Here is a 14,925-nt window from a genome sequence, read left to right on the forward strand (position 1 = left end):
TTAGTCAGGGGAGCTCAAGATGAAAGACAACATACTAGCACTGTGTGTGCTGCAGAAAAAAAGGGAAGGAACGGTACCTTATATTCATATCACACTTTTCATCCTGAAAGATCTCAAAGCACTCCACAAACCACATATGGAAGTGACTTCTACCTTTGCTGAATATGGATGACAGGGGTGAAACATGCCAACTCTTTTAACATCAGAAACCAGCACTGCTGCACAGCAGCTTGGGGGAAAAGGTAGAGATGGGTAGCCACAAATCAAAATGCAAAATAATAATTTGCTAGGCCAAGATGTGGGAGAACAGAGCAAAAACATGCAGTATTTTCAGAAGTTTTCATTATACTAATGCAAAAAGACTGTAATGGGGATCCATGCCTTACTGCCTCTGGGTGCTGCATATACACTGCGACAAATAATGTTCTTGCTCCACAGATTTCCCAGCGGAGGCACTACATATGAGACTAAAATCCAAGTAAATAAGTGATCTTGAGTTTAGCCCCTTATTCTCCTATCTGAACAAAATCCTTTAAATTTTATTGACAGAATGCATATATCTATTTATCACTATTAAGGACAGTATTTCATTTTAATATAATTTTCTAAACACATGTGTTCACAGGAAGGTGAGAACAACTAAAAAAGGTCTGTTTTCTCCCTAAAAATGAGGAGGGCAGTTCATGAGATTTGGTCCATCAGTTTCACGTCATATTTTTCCTATTCGATTACTGAAATATCATTGACACCCAAACCACATGTTAGATATAAACCAACACAGCTACAAATGTGCAGTACTGTGGCCTCACATGCTAATAATCTGCACTTTTTAAACAGCCTTGCAAAACTAGAGCATATTTCACAAGCTCAGGCATTAAATTTTCCCTTCTCATTTTATCATAATGATATACGAGAATATTTAGCAGGGTTTTATTTGCTGTGGGAAAGGGAGGCAGCATTTTCTAGGTCATTTTAAGAATATCTTTAACTTTAGCCAGTGAGGAATCATGGGTAAAAAAGGCATAGTGGTGACAACTGAGTTGATGTTAATCATAATCCCTGTGTAGGTGTCTTTATGAAAAAGTGTGTGACAGCTGATAAGTGCAGCAGCTTTTATCTACATCCCATTAAATGCTTAAACTGCAATGAAGGATCAAGCCAATTTTTTTTCTATTTCCCCATGATAAGATCCAAATAAAAGCAAGTTCTGCAGAAGCAAAACTCTCTGGTCAAAGTGTACAAGGTATTTTAAATTGTGGGAAATGTAATTTTAAACAGAAATTGAGGAAATGAAGGTCTTTTGATGTGGTTGGACATGGGCTGATTTATCAGACTTTTCTAAAAGACACTAGAGAAAATAATATCATCAGTGAGGTAACAAAACTGCCTCAGTAAATAAGGAATTATACTTACAAATAAATAAATGCATATTAATTAAGATGAAAAATGAAAAATTCCAGGTTTATGTATTAATTGCAATGATTAAAGAAAGTGTTTAAAACAGTTCTAACATTTTGTACTATTAACATAGGGGTTTTTGCCTGTAGATGGTGCCGTAGGGCAGCAAAGTTGTTAAGCTTTTCTAAAGATTAAATTGGGTTTGAAAGCTAGTTATTACCAGATGTTAACAGTTTAGAAACGCTTCTCCAGTTTAAAATTTGTAGCAAGATTTTCACCCAACACAATAATGTCAAGGAAAGCCCAGAAAATAAAGAAAATGCCATTTGGTTATATAATGGGTTTGGTTTCTTTTAATTAATGTGCTTTTCATTTCTATCATATAGAAGTGGCAGTGTACTTATTCAAACAGGCTTTGAGCACCAAAACAAAAAAAAAATACTATTGCCATGGTTAAAATAGGCATTGTCCTGACTCCTCTGCATAGGTAGGAAATGGACTTTCAGGACCTTAGTCTGTCTTATGCTTGAGGGACTGACTAAACCAATGGTGCTAAGTACAAGAGAACTACATATTATTTTCTTTTCTGTGTTAACTACCTTGATCCTGAGTAACATGATATCACGGATAAGTCTATAATTCACTAGCTCCACATGAAACGTCATTATGAAGGAAGCTGCACATTGATATAGGTAAACTAAAAATAAAAAATAAAGAGGCAAACAGCAATGTTAGTATTTGCACTGCCCCCCCCCCCCCAGCAGTGCTGTGACTGCTCTTTGTATACTCTAAAATCAACTGCTGGTGAGAAAAACACTTGTGCAAAATTTCTTCTTGAATTCAGTATTTTCCTCTATTTAAATGAGCAGGTTGAATGGACAATGGATTCTTGGGAGTTTTTGGCTAGAATTAATGGATGAAGTTCAGGTGCAAGCCTGCATCCAACTTGGAGTGCAAACACTGAGGGAAGGGAAGGGTATGGCCAGCCCCAGTTGAGTCAGGCTTGTAACATGGCGAAATTCTGACGCGCTGTCTTGACAGTAAGCGATTTACTGACAAAAAATCATCAGCTGGTACACAGGCAACACCATAAGTTCATTTTTGCTGCGTTCTTCTCAGCCCCTCTGCAATTGTGCACTCTTGCTTTTATTTATTTATTTGTAAATATAATTCCTTATTTACTGAGGCAGTTTTGCTACCTCACTGGAATTGCTATTTTCTCTAGTATCTTTTACAATAGTCTGATAAATCAGTCTATGTCCAGCTAAGACAAAAGACCTTCACTTCCTCAAACTGAGATGGTGAGGCCAAGTAGCCAGGCTGTCTAATGACTTTAGGGGAAAACAGATGCAAAAACACAGGTTCCACGGACAAAGCAAGATTCGGAAGGAGGAAAACAGAAAAGGCCCTAGAAAATCCAATCCCTCCCAAAAGGAGCCCAAGGAGCCACAAATGCCACACCAAGGAACTTTTTCAGAGATGTAAGGAAAAAGGATAGGGTCTGTTACCCAAGAGCCCCTTCCCTATTAAGCTTTGTGGTGTTATGGATAACCACACTGGTAGTGGCTAAGAAGGGGCTGATGAAGGATTGACTTTGTGGGCCTGCAGGCAATGTGTGTACAAGGTGGACAAAACCTCATGAGAGCAGAGGCAGAGCTCCAAAAGAGAGCATGACATGGAGCTCTGCCACAGTGAACACACTCTGAGATGAGAGCTGAGAACTCCTTTTTGGTTTTAACACCAACTCTAAGCATCACCCTCTGTATAACTTTGGCCAGGAGGGCTTACAACTCAAGACCAAATTTCACCAGGTTTTGGTGGGAACAAAACCTGATGATCCTAATGGGAGTGAGTCCACTATATCTGTTGCCTGAAGTCAACTCGTTATAAATGCTAAATCAATGTTTGCCACTTGTCTCTGATGAGTTTACTCCCCAGCTTATTTCTCCCTGCAGTGGTATTAAGTGGGACAACTCCATGGAAGTCAGTAGCATTTTTCTGCTATGAAGCCAGTGTGAAATCATAATCAGAGTTTCAGACCTGTAACTTGAATAGGATTTTGCTTCATCCTTAAATTTTTCCTTCATGTCTTTCTCTTACGTAAATAAGCTTTAATAATTTGACTATCAAATGACCATCAAATAAACCATGTAATTATCAAAATTTTTAAAGGCTCTTGAGATCTTGCAGGGGAAGATTCTCTGTAACAACAAAGTAATTTATGGAACCACTGAATCACAAAGTGGCTGAGGTTGGCAGGGACCTTTCAAGACCATGTAGTCCAACCTCTGTTCAAGCAGAGTCAGCCAGGGCAGATTGTCCAGGACAACATCCAGTCAGGTTCTGAATGTGTCCAAGAACAGAGACTCCACAACCTCTCTGGGCAACCTCTGCCAGTTTTCTACCACCCTCACAGGAAAAAAGAGTGTTTTCTGATGTTCAGGTAAAATTTCATATGTTTCAGTTTGTGACCATTGCTCTCGTTCTCCCAGGGGGCACCAGCGAGGAGAGGCTGCTTCCACATATAAATCTATGTAGCAGCAACAGAATACCTGTTACATCCTGTAAAATGGCTTAACATTTCCACTGAGATAATCTCTCTTTTACAGTATGTAGGACTGTACTTTTGTAAAGTACAGAAATATCAGTTCACAATGGACAGCATACAACAGGTCTTGACCGTTTAAATAAAAGACCTTTTCTGTGGCAGTTAAGCCCTATAGTAAACCAAACTGGACCTGAGCATGGACCTGGCCATAAGCTCTACCACGCAATGGTTCATACTCCTGAATTAGAATCACACTCCCTTGAACAACCCAGACAGCTACCACTCCTCCAGGTAGTCTGAGCACAGTTCAGGGAACAGCATCAGACTGTTTCCAATGTGCAGAATGAGCGAAACCCCTTGAAGTTCACATATGGTATCTAAATGGCTACATGTGAGCCCTTGCAGGGACAGATTGGTGTGGTCCATTTTATTTATCAGCACAGACAGACCCTAAGCATATTTCATAAGCCAATGAAGGTCAGAGTTTCATTTACTTAGACATTGCTGTGATTACTTATAATTATCATTTGAAACCTGCTGAAATCAAATGGAAATGGGTAATGCCACTTACTCCTAAGTAAACTGTACCTTGAATGAGAAGTTGTTCTACTGAATTCAGCGTGGGCCTGGGATTCAGCTTATAATTAGTGACTATGATTATTATTACTCTAAGACCTTTGAATTCAGTGAAAATACTTCTGGCATATGAGTTTCTTCATAACAAGTGCTCTTAATGCATGTAGTTGAAGTCTGCTTGGCACAGCTATGAAAGGCAGGGGTATCAGCTCCACTCCTCCCATTTCTGGTGGCTATCAATGCCAGCAAAAGCCTTAGTGCAGATGCTGTAATAGGAGTGATAGTTCACCGAAACATCCTTATCTGTGCAACCCAAGGAAATCTGTTTGCGTTTACAGGGTTTGCCGAGTTAGGTTTCTTAATCCATCCACTGGGAAATGCTATTCAGTGTGGAAAAGGCCCAAACTCAAACAATAATACAAGTGACTTACATTTCTCATAAGAAAAATGAGGTTCTTTCCTCAAATGTACTGCTTCTCCTTAACAGTGAAAGATCTTCATCACATGTGTCCTGTCCTGTTGTTCTTTCCAGATGTGGGATTTTGCTGGGAAGTTGTGACACCCAATTTGTGGGAACACTTGCCATCTGAGCAATGCTTTCACTACTGCTCACCACGCTCCTTAAACAGGCATGCTAATTATGTTACAGGCTGTCTGCATTACAGGCTAAGCTCTACGAGGCTATAGTATTTTCCTAGGAACCACAGCAAGGAAGTCAGCATGGGCCTTCAGCCTTCAGTTGTGTTAGCTGTGCATCTGCTGTGACCAGAGTTTCTGTTGACAATGACAACCTCATTAAGCATTTACCCTAGAGGTGTTTCTGGTGCTCAGAAGAGCTCATATTTTAAGGTTATCACTGAATGCTTTTTTCAGTACCAAGCAGTTAGTGAGGAAGTGTTCTTATTTAAATTAAAAGAAAACTAAGCATTGATAAGAGGTATTTTTAATGCCATATACAATTAACTTGGTACACCACAAATAGCTGGCCTCCAGCTGGACTTTGTGTCACTGATCACAACCCTTTGAGCCCAGAAGTTCAGTCAGTTTTCAGTCCATTTCATTGTCCTTTTAGCTAGTCCACGAAACTTCATCGGTTTGCCTACAAAAATGTTATTCAGAGTCTGTCAAAAGCCTTGCCAAAGTCAAAATAAACAACATACATTACTCTCTCCTCATCTTAGTTATTTCATCTTAGGAGGTAATCAGGTGAGCTGATTTTATCTTCATAAGCTCATGACAACTACTTTCAGTCACCTTCTTGTCCTTCATCCATTTGGAAATGCTTTACAGGATTATTTGCTCCATGACCTTCCCAGGCATTGAAGTGAAACCGACAGGCCCAGATCCTCCCTCCTTCTTGCTCTTCTCAAAGACAGGACTGGTAATTGCTTTTCCGAGTTCTCAGGAACTTCCCCTCTCCCAACTTGATCCTGCTTTACTGAGGGTAAGTCTTTGCTGCTCTTCACTTTCTGATGGGTCTCAGGGACCTGGAAATCCTGTGGCAAATCTTACCAGGGAAGACCGAGGCAAAGAAGCCAATGAGTACTTCAGCCTCTTCCATGTCCTTTGTTAGCAGGTCCCATTTGTGAACTAATTTATATTATGAAATACAGCAGTATTTACAATTACAATAAGAGGATGAAAACCACAAGGTCAATGATAACTCTTAGCTAATAATAGGCTTGAGACACAGTAATAACTATTTGCATTATAATGATCACTTTTTCCTCTTCTCAAAAACACCTGGTTTTGGAAACCTACAAAGCTACACTGGCTCAGCATGCCTCCTCTGAGTGCATTGTTCCACCTGCTTTTAAGTATAAACATAAAACAATGAAGTAGAGAAAAGAAGAACTCCGAAGGAAAGTAACAAATAATTTACATATGCTAATTTTGAAATCAGTGATGGCTCATTTGCACTTGAAGGGTAAATACTGAAACTGCATACCGCCTGTCTGAACAGCTTTTCCTCCCATTGCACGAAGACATAATATGGGATCACTGCAGGTATAAAGAAGAATAGCAAAGATACATAAGAGGTGATCTTCGTTTCTGGCTATGATATTAATATGATTATTGATCATGTCCCTTCTGGTGTCCATGCTTCAGAAAGGACATTGAAAAAGACAGAGGTGGCTCAGCAAGAAAACATAACTTCAATTACAGAAAACATATCTTGAAGTAACAAACTGGACAATTTCGAACTTTGTAAACTTTTAAAGAACAGTCAAGCTGATCAGAGACCCCTGACTAGTCTGTTGGTATGTGTACGTGGGGAAATACTGGTTATTAGCAGATACTTTAAACTGCAGAAAAATAGCACTGTGAGAAGAAACAAAAAATACTGGAAACGATAAACAGCTTCAGGCATGGATTTTCCGGGGCTTACATGTATCACTGCTAGCCTCAATCTCCTACTTTTCACAACAGTGTTGACCTTTTGAACCCACAGTGCAGCGCAGTGGCTTCTTTCTTCTCAGCATCACATGCCTGCCATGAGGGCAAAGAGAAGACATGGTGCCAAGCACAGACAGAAGACATTTGTTTTTTTCCATTCTCAATCCTCTGCTACAGACATGCCACTTTCACAGGACCCATTCTCATCCGTACTCTTAGTATTTAACAGTAAATGGTGGCAGATGCATCTGTCTGTGTGAACAATATATTTTAATAGTTCTGTTATATTGTTAAAGCCAATGGAAAAAACATTAGGTGAATGGCCTCATGCAGATGAGACTAATTATAAAATGTCCTGTTTCGCCTGAATATTTTCGTGGGAAATACAATGGCGAGGCTCTCCTGGAACATCATCTGGAGTTCCAAAGCCTCAAGGCTTCCTGGAGACAAGATTCAAGGCCTCTCAAACCGGACATTCAAAACTACAAGCACTCAAACGCCCTGCCTCCTGTGTAAAGCTCTGGGCTCATGCTTGGTCATACCGGATTATCTTTTACACAGGAGGTGTAAAAGAGCTCTGTGGGAGACAGGGTGTTGACCAGACGTGTGCAACTTTCAGATAAAGAGAGCACTAACTGATCCTGCAATGTGTCTGAGGAAGGGGAGCCAATCATTATCCTCCCACGCTTCAGTTTCCAGTCATTAACAAGGCTTAGCTCATGTGTCTTCCAAAGAATTCCAAATCTTACAACCTACTAACTTCATAATTAAGTAGACTTTAAGGCTCAAAGCTCCTGTGGAAGTCATCTCGTGTTATCTGGTAACCTGTATTGATCCATGTGCCAGCATTTACAGATGGACTGAGCACGTGCAGTCCTGTTGCTATTAGGGGTTTGTGACTGCATATTGAACCGTGGCTAACCACTGAAAAAGAAGCAAATAAAGTCACAGATCAGGCTCCTGCATGCTGGGGGGGGAAAAAAAGGGCGCAAAAAAGCAAAGCCCCATGTTGCTTCTCTGAGTGCACTAAATAGGAAATTAACTTGGAGAGGCCGCTGCAGGTGGTTGGTGCTGTGACCACTCTTCTATGACCAACCAGCTGCACATTTCTCAACGTTTCTAAGGCCAAAATCACGCTGCGGCTTTTGCTCTGCTCTGCAGTCCGATGGGGAGCCAGCTGGAGAGCCCCAGAAGCTGAGCCCTGCCTCAATTTTACCATGGGCAGGCAGGGGGCCAGGTTAGGGCTCCGAGCAAAGCACCCCGGGAAGTCGGATTCCCACCAGAGACAAGGAAGAGTAAGTGCTGCCTTTTTATATGCCTGGAGGCAGGACATTTTGGGCCTTGCTGCAGCAGCCGTGACAACGCCGAGGAGCGCCGCCAACCCACGCCCGGGGCGGCGGGAGTGGGGGGCGGCCAAGATGTCCGATCAGCCCCGCACCGGCATCAGCACCACCGGCCTCCCACACCCGGCACAAGCCGCCCGCTCGGTCACATGGAGGCTGCCACTTCCTCTGCCCTTGCTTTGCCCTTAGGCCGCGCGGTGCCGCCGGTTGCTCGCCCCGCACGGCGGCTGCGGGCGGGCACCGCCGTCCCCGTCTTGCCCCCCCCGCACACAGGCCCGGCAGAGAGGCGGGGGGGCTGCGGCCGGAGAAGGGCAAGGGCCGGCCGGCTTGCCCGGCTAAAAACAGCCCTCTCCTAATAAAGCGTGGGCCCGTGTCGCGCCCTATAAATACCGCTCGGTGCGGGGGCCCGCGGGCTTTGGCCGGCGCTGCTTCAGCTCGGCGCGGCTTCTGCAGGGGGCGGCTGCAGCGGAGCGCAGCCAAGCGCAGCGGGGCCGCCACTGCCGCCCCCGACCTCTGCCGCCAGGAGTCCCGCCCCCGCACCCCGCCACCCCCAGCGAGATGCCCCGGGTAGACGCGAGACATTCAAGCTGGACTTTAAGATGTCCCTGCTCAGATCTAAAAGGAGCAGCCTCAAAGCCAGATCAGAGGTGGGGCATCCAAACCCAGCATGCTTCCCCCGTTCCCCCCCCCCCCTCTGCAACGGCCTAACTTCCTTAACCCGCCTTCCCTCCCTGCTTTATTTTTTATTTCCCCGGTCTAATGCAGCAGTGCCCTCCCTGATCGAGACGCCCTTTGCGTGGTGCGGGGATGCCGCTGCTCCCAGGAGGACGGGGCTGGGGTTGCGGAGCCCGCGGCGTCTCTCGCCGCGGCCCCGGCGCAGCCGGAGGTGGCGGGCGCTGCAAGCCGCTGTCGCGCCGTCCTCCCCTTCTCCTCAAGTAGAAATATAAGGGGAGCTGTGGGGGATTGTTTGCTCCTATAACAGGTGCCTCTGCGGCGCTGAGCGGGGGGTGACCTCCGGTTTCGGAGGGGGCGGCCGTGAACCGGCGACGCTCTAGGACAAGGGGTGTCCGGTTACCGGCACAGCAGAAGCAAGGGATGCGCCCGGCAGGCAGTATTGCCCTCAGCCTAGGGGACTGAGGACGGTGCTGGTACCGAGTAACGCATGTGCTTGCTCTTATTAAAAAAATAATTGCAGTAAAAACCCGCGAAGACGCTAGGGAGCGCTTCCCAGAGCGCAGGGTGCCACGGGGTGGGATCCTATCATGGAGTGCTCCCATCAAGCGGCATACTAAGGAAAACCCCATCAAACCTGGGGCGGTGGGTGCATTTCACCCTCGCTTGGGCTTAAGCCCCGAGGGATCTGCGAGGGCAGAGCCCGAAGGTCCCCCCGCTGCTGAGGCTGCCCGGGGCTCTGTTCCTGCTAGCCCGGGGCCACTGTTAGCCAGAACAGTGCTGTAATTATTTCTCAGCAGGGATCAGGAAAGACCCCAGAAAATCAATTCCATGAGGATCGATTGCCTCCACAAAAAAAGATGGCTGTCTCAGGATCGAAGGTGCCTTCTCGTTTACCCCAGATAACCCCAAGGTTAACAAAGGATTTACTTCGACTAAAGAAGGAATTATGTTGTGTTGGGGGATGAAAAGAGGATTAAGGTTTTCTCTAGGGGACGCGGAATTGTGAGAGAGAGAGACTGAGGTAGAAAGGGAAAGGGAATTGGGGAGACTGATTATTAGAGGACTGTGACCAGGGATTTTGAGGACAACGACTAAGCAAAACTTTTTTGCCGTTATGAGGTGTAAGATCAGAGAGGCTCTTTAAGTAGAAGGGTAATCTCTGGTGAGTAATTTTTAGTTTACAAAGAACGGTATCCCGGCTGAGTAGCTGACTCCTTATCGTGTGCAATTACTGCTTATAAGGCCTGTGGGTACCTTCCAGCCATTTGTTTGGGGACCTGTGGGTGTCTCCTTAAAATTCACTGTGCTGGCCTGGCAAACAGGTGGAGCTATGCTCCACCGAGTTTGTGGCACATGGCTCCTTCAAGTGCTGTGTTTTGTATATTTAGCTGCGTGCAGGCTGTGGAAAGAAGGACTGCTGGGAAGGGAAAACGATAGGAGGAACATGAGCTGATATGGCAGGGTTGTAACGGGTGGCTATGATGAACTGTTAAAACATTTCAGATGAGAAAAAGTGTGTGTCATGAGGGGGTCAGTGAAAACTGATGAAGGTTAAGAAATTGGACACCATCACTGAGGCTGTGGCAACAGGGATAAACAGTCTGTGAGAGCCAGATCCGAAATGGACAGCCCCAGTCTGCTTCAAAACAAGAATATAAATAAATAGTTCTGGCAGAGGAACAGAGGCAGCATACAACAGTGCCTGTTGCCCAGCAAGCTGCTGCTTTGAAGCTTATATCAGCAAGTGTCTGCTTCTCTGGTGTGAATGCCTCATTTTGCGCAAGGATAGCTTTTTAAGGAGTAGGATTAAGTCAGCTTCTTAGAGAGGCGATCTTGTAGGTTTGCTGTGTTGGTACTTATTTTTGATTCCTTGCACAGTCTTCATTTTCCATGGTTGCTTTCTCTTTTTGAAAAGGTACCAGAAAATTTGATGCTTGGATTCAAGTGTCAAAATTGGTTAAAACAATGATTGGAGTGGGAGAAGCATTATCTGTCTGTGGGGTCTTGGTACTAATGGAGCCTGCTATTCTTCTCTTTGCTGGGCTTACTTCTGCGAGCTGTCCATTACAAGTTCACTAGACAAGTGTCCTGTAGGAAATCATTAATTTAAATTTGTCAATTCAAATAAGTCCAGGGAGCTTTAACAGAATAGTCAAGATCCTTGTACTTTCGTCTGTCAAAGGTCGTCTAGGTAGAAGTTATGAAATACATTTAATTATTTTCTTTCTAAAGAAACTTCTATTGTTGTTGAGCAATCACAGAGTCAGAAGTTATTTTATTGTAACGTATAGAACAGTAAGCTATGGATTAGCTGTTACCACTGAGGAAGGAGACAAAAAGACCATCAGAAGTGCTATTAGTTGTACTAAAGAAAACCTGTTAGACTTGTTAGCTTTTGTGGAAAAACCTAACCATACTAGGATCATTCAGTATGGAGAAGAAGCAGTTGTGGAGGATATACCAGAAGTCCATGAAGTGAGGAATGGAATGGAATGGAAAAGGTGAAACTGAGCAGTGGTTGTATATTGTCTCTCATAAAACAAAAAGAAGCACTAAATGTAATCATCAAGCAAAGGTCATAGTTTTTATACAACATATAACTCATCATTGGTATTTATTGCTATGGGGTATTGGAGAGGCTAAAGGTGTAAAAGACTAAAAAAATTACAAGGCATGTTCTTGCCTCATCTTGTGAGTGTCTATTTTGCTGTCTTTTTTGCTGTCTTTTTTTTAAACATACTCTTATTTCTTTCCTTAAACAAGTATACTTTTAAAACATACTCTCTTTAAACATACTCCTCTCTAAAGTTACTTTGAAAAAGATGTTTTTCCTTTGCAAAACTGTAATGCAGTGCTTCTGGTACTGGTATCTGTGTGGAACTGGTTGTGAGATACTCTTTTTCCCCCCCTCCTTGGTTCTAGTTAATAAATTGCATTGAAAAGGAGTAAGATAAATTAAAATTTTGTAGTTATTTCATACCTACCTTCTTTGTACTATTTTCTAATGTTAGCTATAGCTGAAATTCCCATACGAGTGTTATGTCATCCATGATGGCTGGAGAATTCGACCTCTCTGATAGTAAATGGGAAGAAGAGAGAATCTCCATTAAGATATATCTTAGCTTGTTCACCAAAGTGACCCTTCCCTTATGAGCTTATATAAAACGAGAACCTGATTTACAGTGTATCACTGAGGCACCATGTTCTCTGTCTTAAACGAATCAGTAATAGATCCTGGACTATATTAATCAGAATGTAGCCTGCAATAAGACAATGCTCAAAATGTGTTGTAAATAAATAATCAGAATCCTATAATTTTTATATTGCTTTCTTTCTGGTGATGGATTTCAGTTTGGTTCAGGTCTCCGAATGTTCCTGGGTTAAAGCTGCAGTGAGGAGTATTGAAAACTGTGAAAGAGCCTTTATTTTCACTGTTACTAAAGTAAAATCTTAGAGTTGTGCATTTCTTTTCTTTTCCGTTTTTTTCCTTCCCCCTTCCTTTACATATTTTTCCCCCTTTTGCAAGATGTGAGGTAGACCAGTGGGAACTGATCTAATCTGATAATACCTCTTGCAAATGTAAGGAACAAAATACCTGATGTTATCATGACAATTTGGAGATGCTGAAGAAGAAATAACTTTGAAGGTGAAAGTGGATGTAGTTGTAAAACATTAACTCAGAAACTAGCAGCGTCGTGATTTAGTAAGACAAGGTATGATTGTTCATATTGTGTGACCAGAGTGCTGGTAACCCTGACCAAAAGTAAGAGCATGCTTTATTATATTGTCATTTACATTCAAGGCTGGGACAAAGTCCTCCGTGAGAGAGGGAGTTGTAGTTCTGACTTGTGTGGAGTTAGAACTTCAACTTGGATTTCTCAGGCAGCCAAACAAACAGCTGATTTTACTTCTGGATACAACAATCCACAGTCCTCATTGTCTGTCCTTTCCTTTCCAAACACTTCTGCCTTGTTTCTTTTTTTATTATTATTTTTATTTTGATTCTCTTTTTCATAAGAAAGAACTCTGTGTAACAGAGAAAACATTTTATATTTTCCTTCATATTTGGAAGGCAGAATTTGTAAGAAAATAAATTAAATGATGTAATAGTGGAATGGAAGGAACAAGAGATGTGAGGAAAATGAAAAAGCTGTGTCTAAACTTGCTGTATCTGAAATTTGTGACAAAATTCCTGTTAGATTGCAATCAGTTTCTTAAAAGAATGTGTGTCTGTTCATTGCAGGTTGACCTCACGCGCACCTTCACCTTCCGCAACTCCAAGCAGACGTACACAGGAATTCCCATTATAGTGGCAAACATGGACACTGTGGGGACATTTGAAATGGCCGTGGTTATGGCAAAAGTAAGTCTTGACTCTCATTTCTGCAACAGTTGGGAAGCATCTGGGTGACAGTGAGCAGCCTTTTTTAATTTTTAGCTAAGTTTGTTGGAAAACAGGGGGGCATGAGTTTAAAATTCAGAATGGGAAAAGGCAGCTGTGCTTTTACAGCAACACAGTTACCACAAACAGGGCTCCTGCTATAAGATAGTTTCAGTGGAGATGCTTCCATGCTGGGAAACTTCCATCTTGGATGTAGCTCAGCTTCAGGTGGATCTTCTAGAGCTTAGTATCTGAGGTCTGTTTGTGCTCCCTGCCAGGAAAAAAAAAATAGCTGACAGGTTTTGAAAGTGTGGTTTATTGGATAAAGCTGTAGCAGTTTCTAAGTTAATTAGCCTCTAGCACATTCAAAATACTGATGATAGCTTCATGAAACACATCGTAAACCTGATTCTGAAAGGTTGGTCAAGTATGCCAAGTTACCTTTGAGAAGGTGTTTGGAGTTGCATGATCTGTTATTCACTCTTACTGTTTCTTTCAAGCAGGATGAGCCTGTACTTAAAGGGGGAATTTCTAATGCCTTATTTTGCAGCTGAGGGAAAGATGACTTACTTGGACATTAATATCAGTTTTCTTGTTTTTTGCTAGCATGCAATGTTCACTGCAATTCACAAGCATTATTCTCTGGAAGAATGGAAACTGTTTGCTGCCAATCACCCAGAATGCCTTGAGGTACATTTTTGTACTGTAAATTATTATGGTTTATTGCTTTGTTCTGAACTCACATACACTGGAGTCTCTTGGGAATACTGTTGTCAAGTGAGGTTTTGGGGAATGAAGATATTTGCTGTTCTTAAATTCATGAAGGGAAGTGGCTTGTCCTGATTTAAAAAGAATAGCTATGTGAGTCCATTATGAAAGTGCTTATATTAAGATGTGAAAAAGCAAAGTTTATGTATGCCTGGAATGGAAACAGAGAAATATCCTGAACAAAGAGGAAGAAAATACTTGGGAGTAAGTCTAACTGCTGTGCTTCTGTTGCTGTTTGGAGTGTGGTACTGCACAAATGTGAACAAGTTTGAGTAACCCAGCCACAAGCTGGCCCTGCAAACCCTTGTGCTGGGCAGAGTCTTTGCTATCAGGCGTGCAAGTGAACCTGGAGCCTGTGGACTGGAGGGACCCATGTGCTGGGACCAAGCTGGGATGAGCATTGAAAGTTGTCAGAACATATGTGTCTTCCACTTGTGCCAGAGTTCACTCTGTGCTACTACTGGCTGTGTTACCCCACTTGTTCACAGGGTCCTAGCCTAAGCTATTAGAGAGAACAGGTAAATTTATTTACTGTATTTAAACATATGACTTCTTCATATCCAGATTTCTTCTGTGTTCTTCTGTACCAGAAGAGGCAGTATAAGAGTATGCCTGGCTGTCTCTCCTTCCCCTCGCAGTTCAGTGCAGTTTTGAATCCTTTTCTGTATTGAAAAGAATATCACACAGCCAGCTGTATTCTGTCTTTACCTGTGGCACATTTTAGAATTATATTATAGAGGCTATTGATTACAGGATTGTCTGAAAGCGAGCCTAGCACTTAGCTGAGTCTGGATTACTTACATACCACTACAGGGTAGAAAGTGGTCCCACGAATGTCA

The 14,925-nt window shown here is 42.8% G+C and overlaps 1 protein-coding gene and 1 long non-coding RNA gene across 4 annotated transcripts in view; one reads left to right on the forward strand and one right to left on the reverse strand.

Annotated features, from left to right (window-relative positions):
* Positions 1-5,455: 5,455 nt before the first annotated feature.
* Positions 5,456-8,273, reverse strand: LOC108640604. The gene is made up of 3 exons (XR_001921299.1): positions 7,680-8,273; positions 6,471-6,523; positions 5,456-6,029 (listed from the first exon to the last, which is right to left on the reverse strand). It is a non-coding gene; the product is annotated as an uncharacterized LOC108640604 (long non-coding RNA).
* A 4,907-nt stretch (positions 8,274-13,180) lies between these two features.
* Positions 13,181-14,925, forward strand: part of GMPR (guanosine monophosphate reductase) — a 38,850-nt gene continuing 37,105 nt past the window's right edge. For all 3 annotated transcript variants that reach the window (XR_001921307.1, XR_001921308.1, XM_018077641.1), the window contains exons 1-2: positions 13,181-13,300; positions 13,925-14,008. Coding sequence is in view for 1 of the 3 variants with exons in the window: in XM_018077641.1 (XP_017933130.1) it covers positions 13,256-13,300; positions 13,925-14,008 (129 nt within the window). In the remaining 2 variants the exon portion in view is untranslated. The remainder of the gene's footprint in view (positions 13,301-13,924; positions 14,009-14,925) is intronic.

Source organism: Manacus vitellinus, unplaced genomic scaffold (genome assembly GCF_001715985.3).
Source record: "Manacus vitellinus isolate BGI_N305 unplaced genomic scaffold, ASM171598v3 scaffold_39_pilon, whole genome shotgun sequence".
NCBI lineage: Eukaryota > Metazoa > Chordata > Aves > Passeriformes > Pipridae > Manacus > Manacus vitellinus.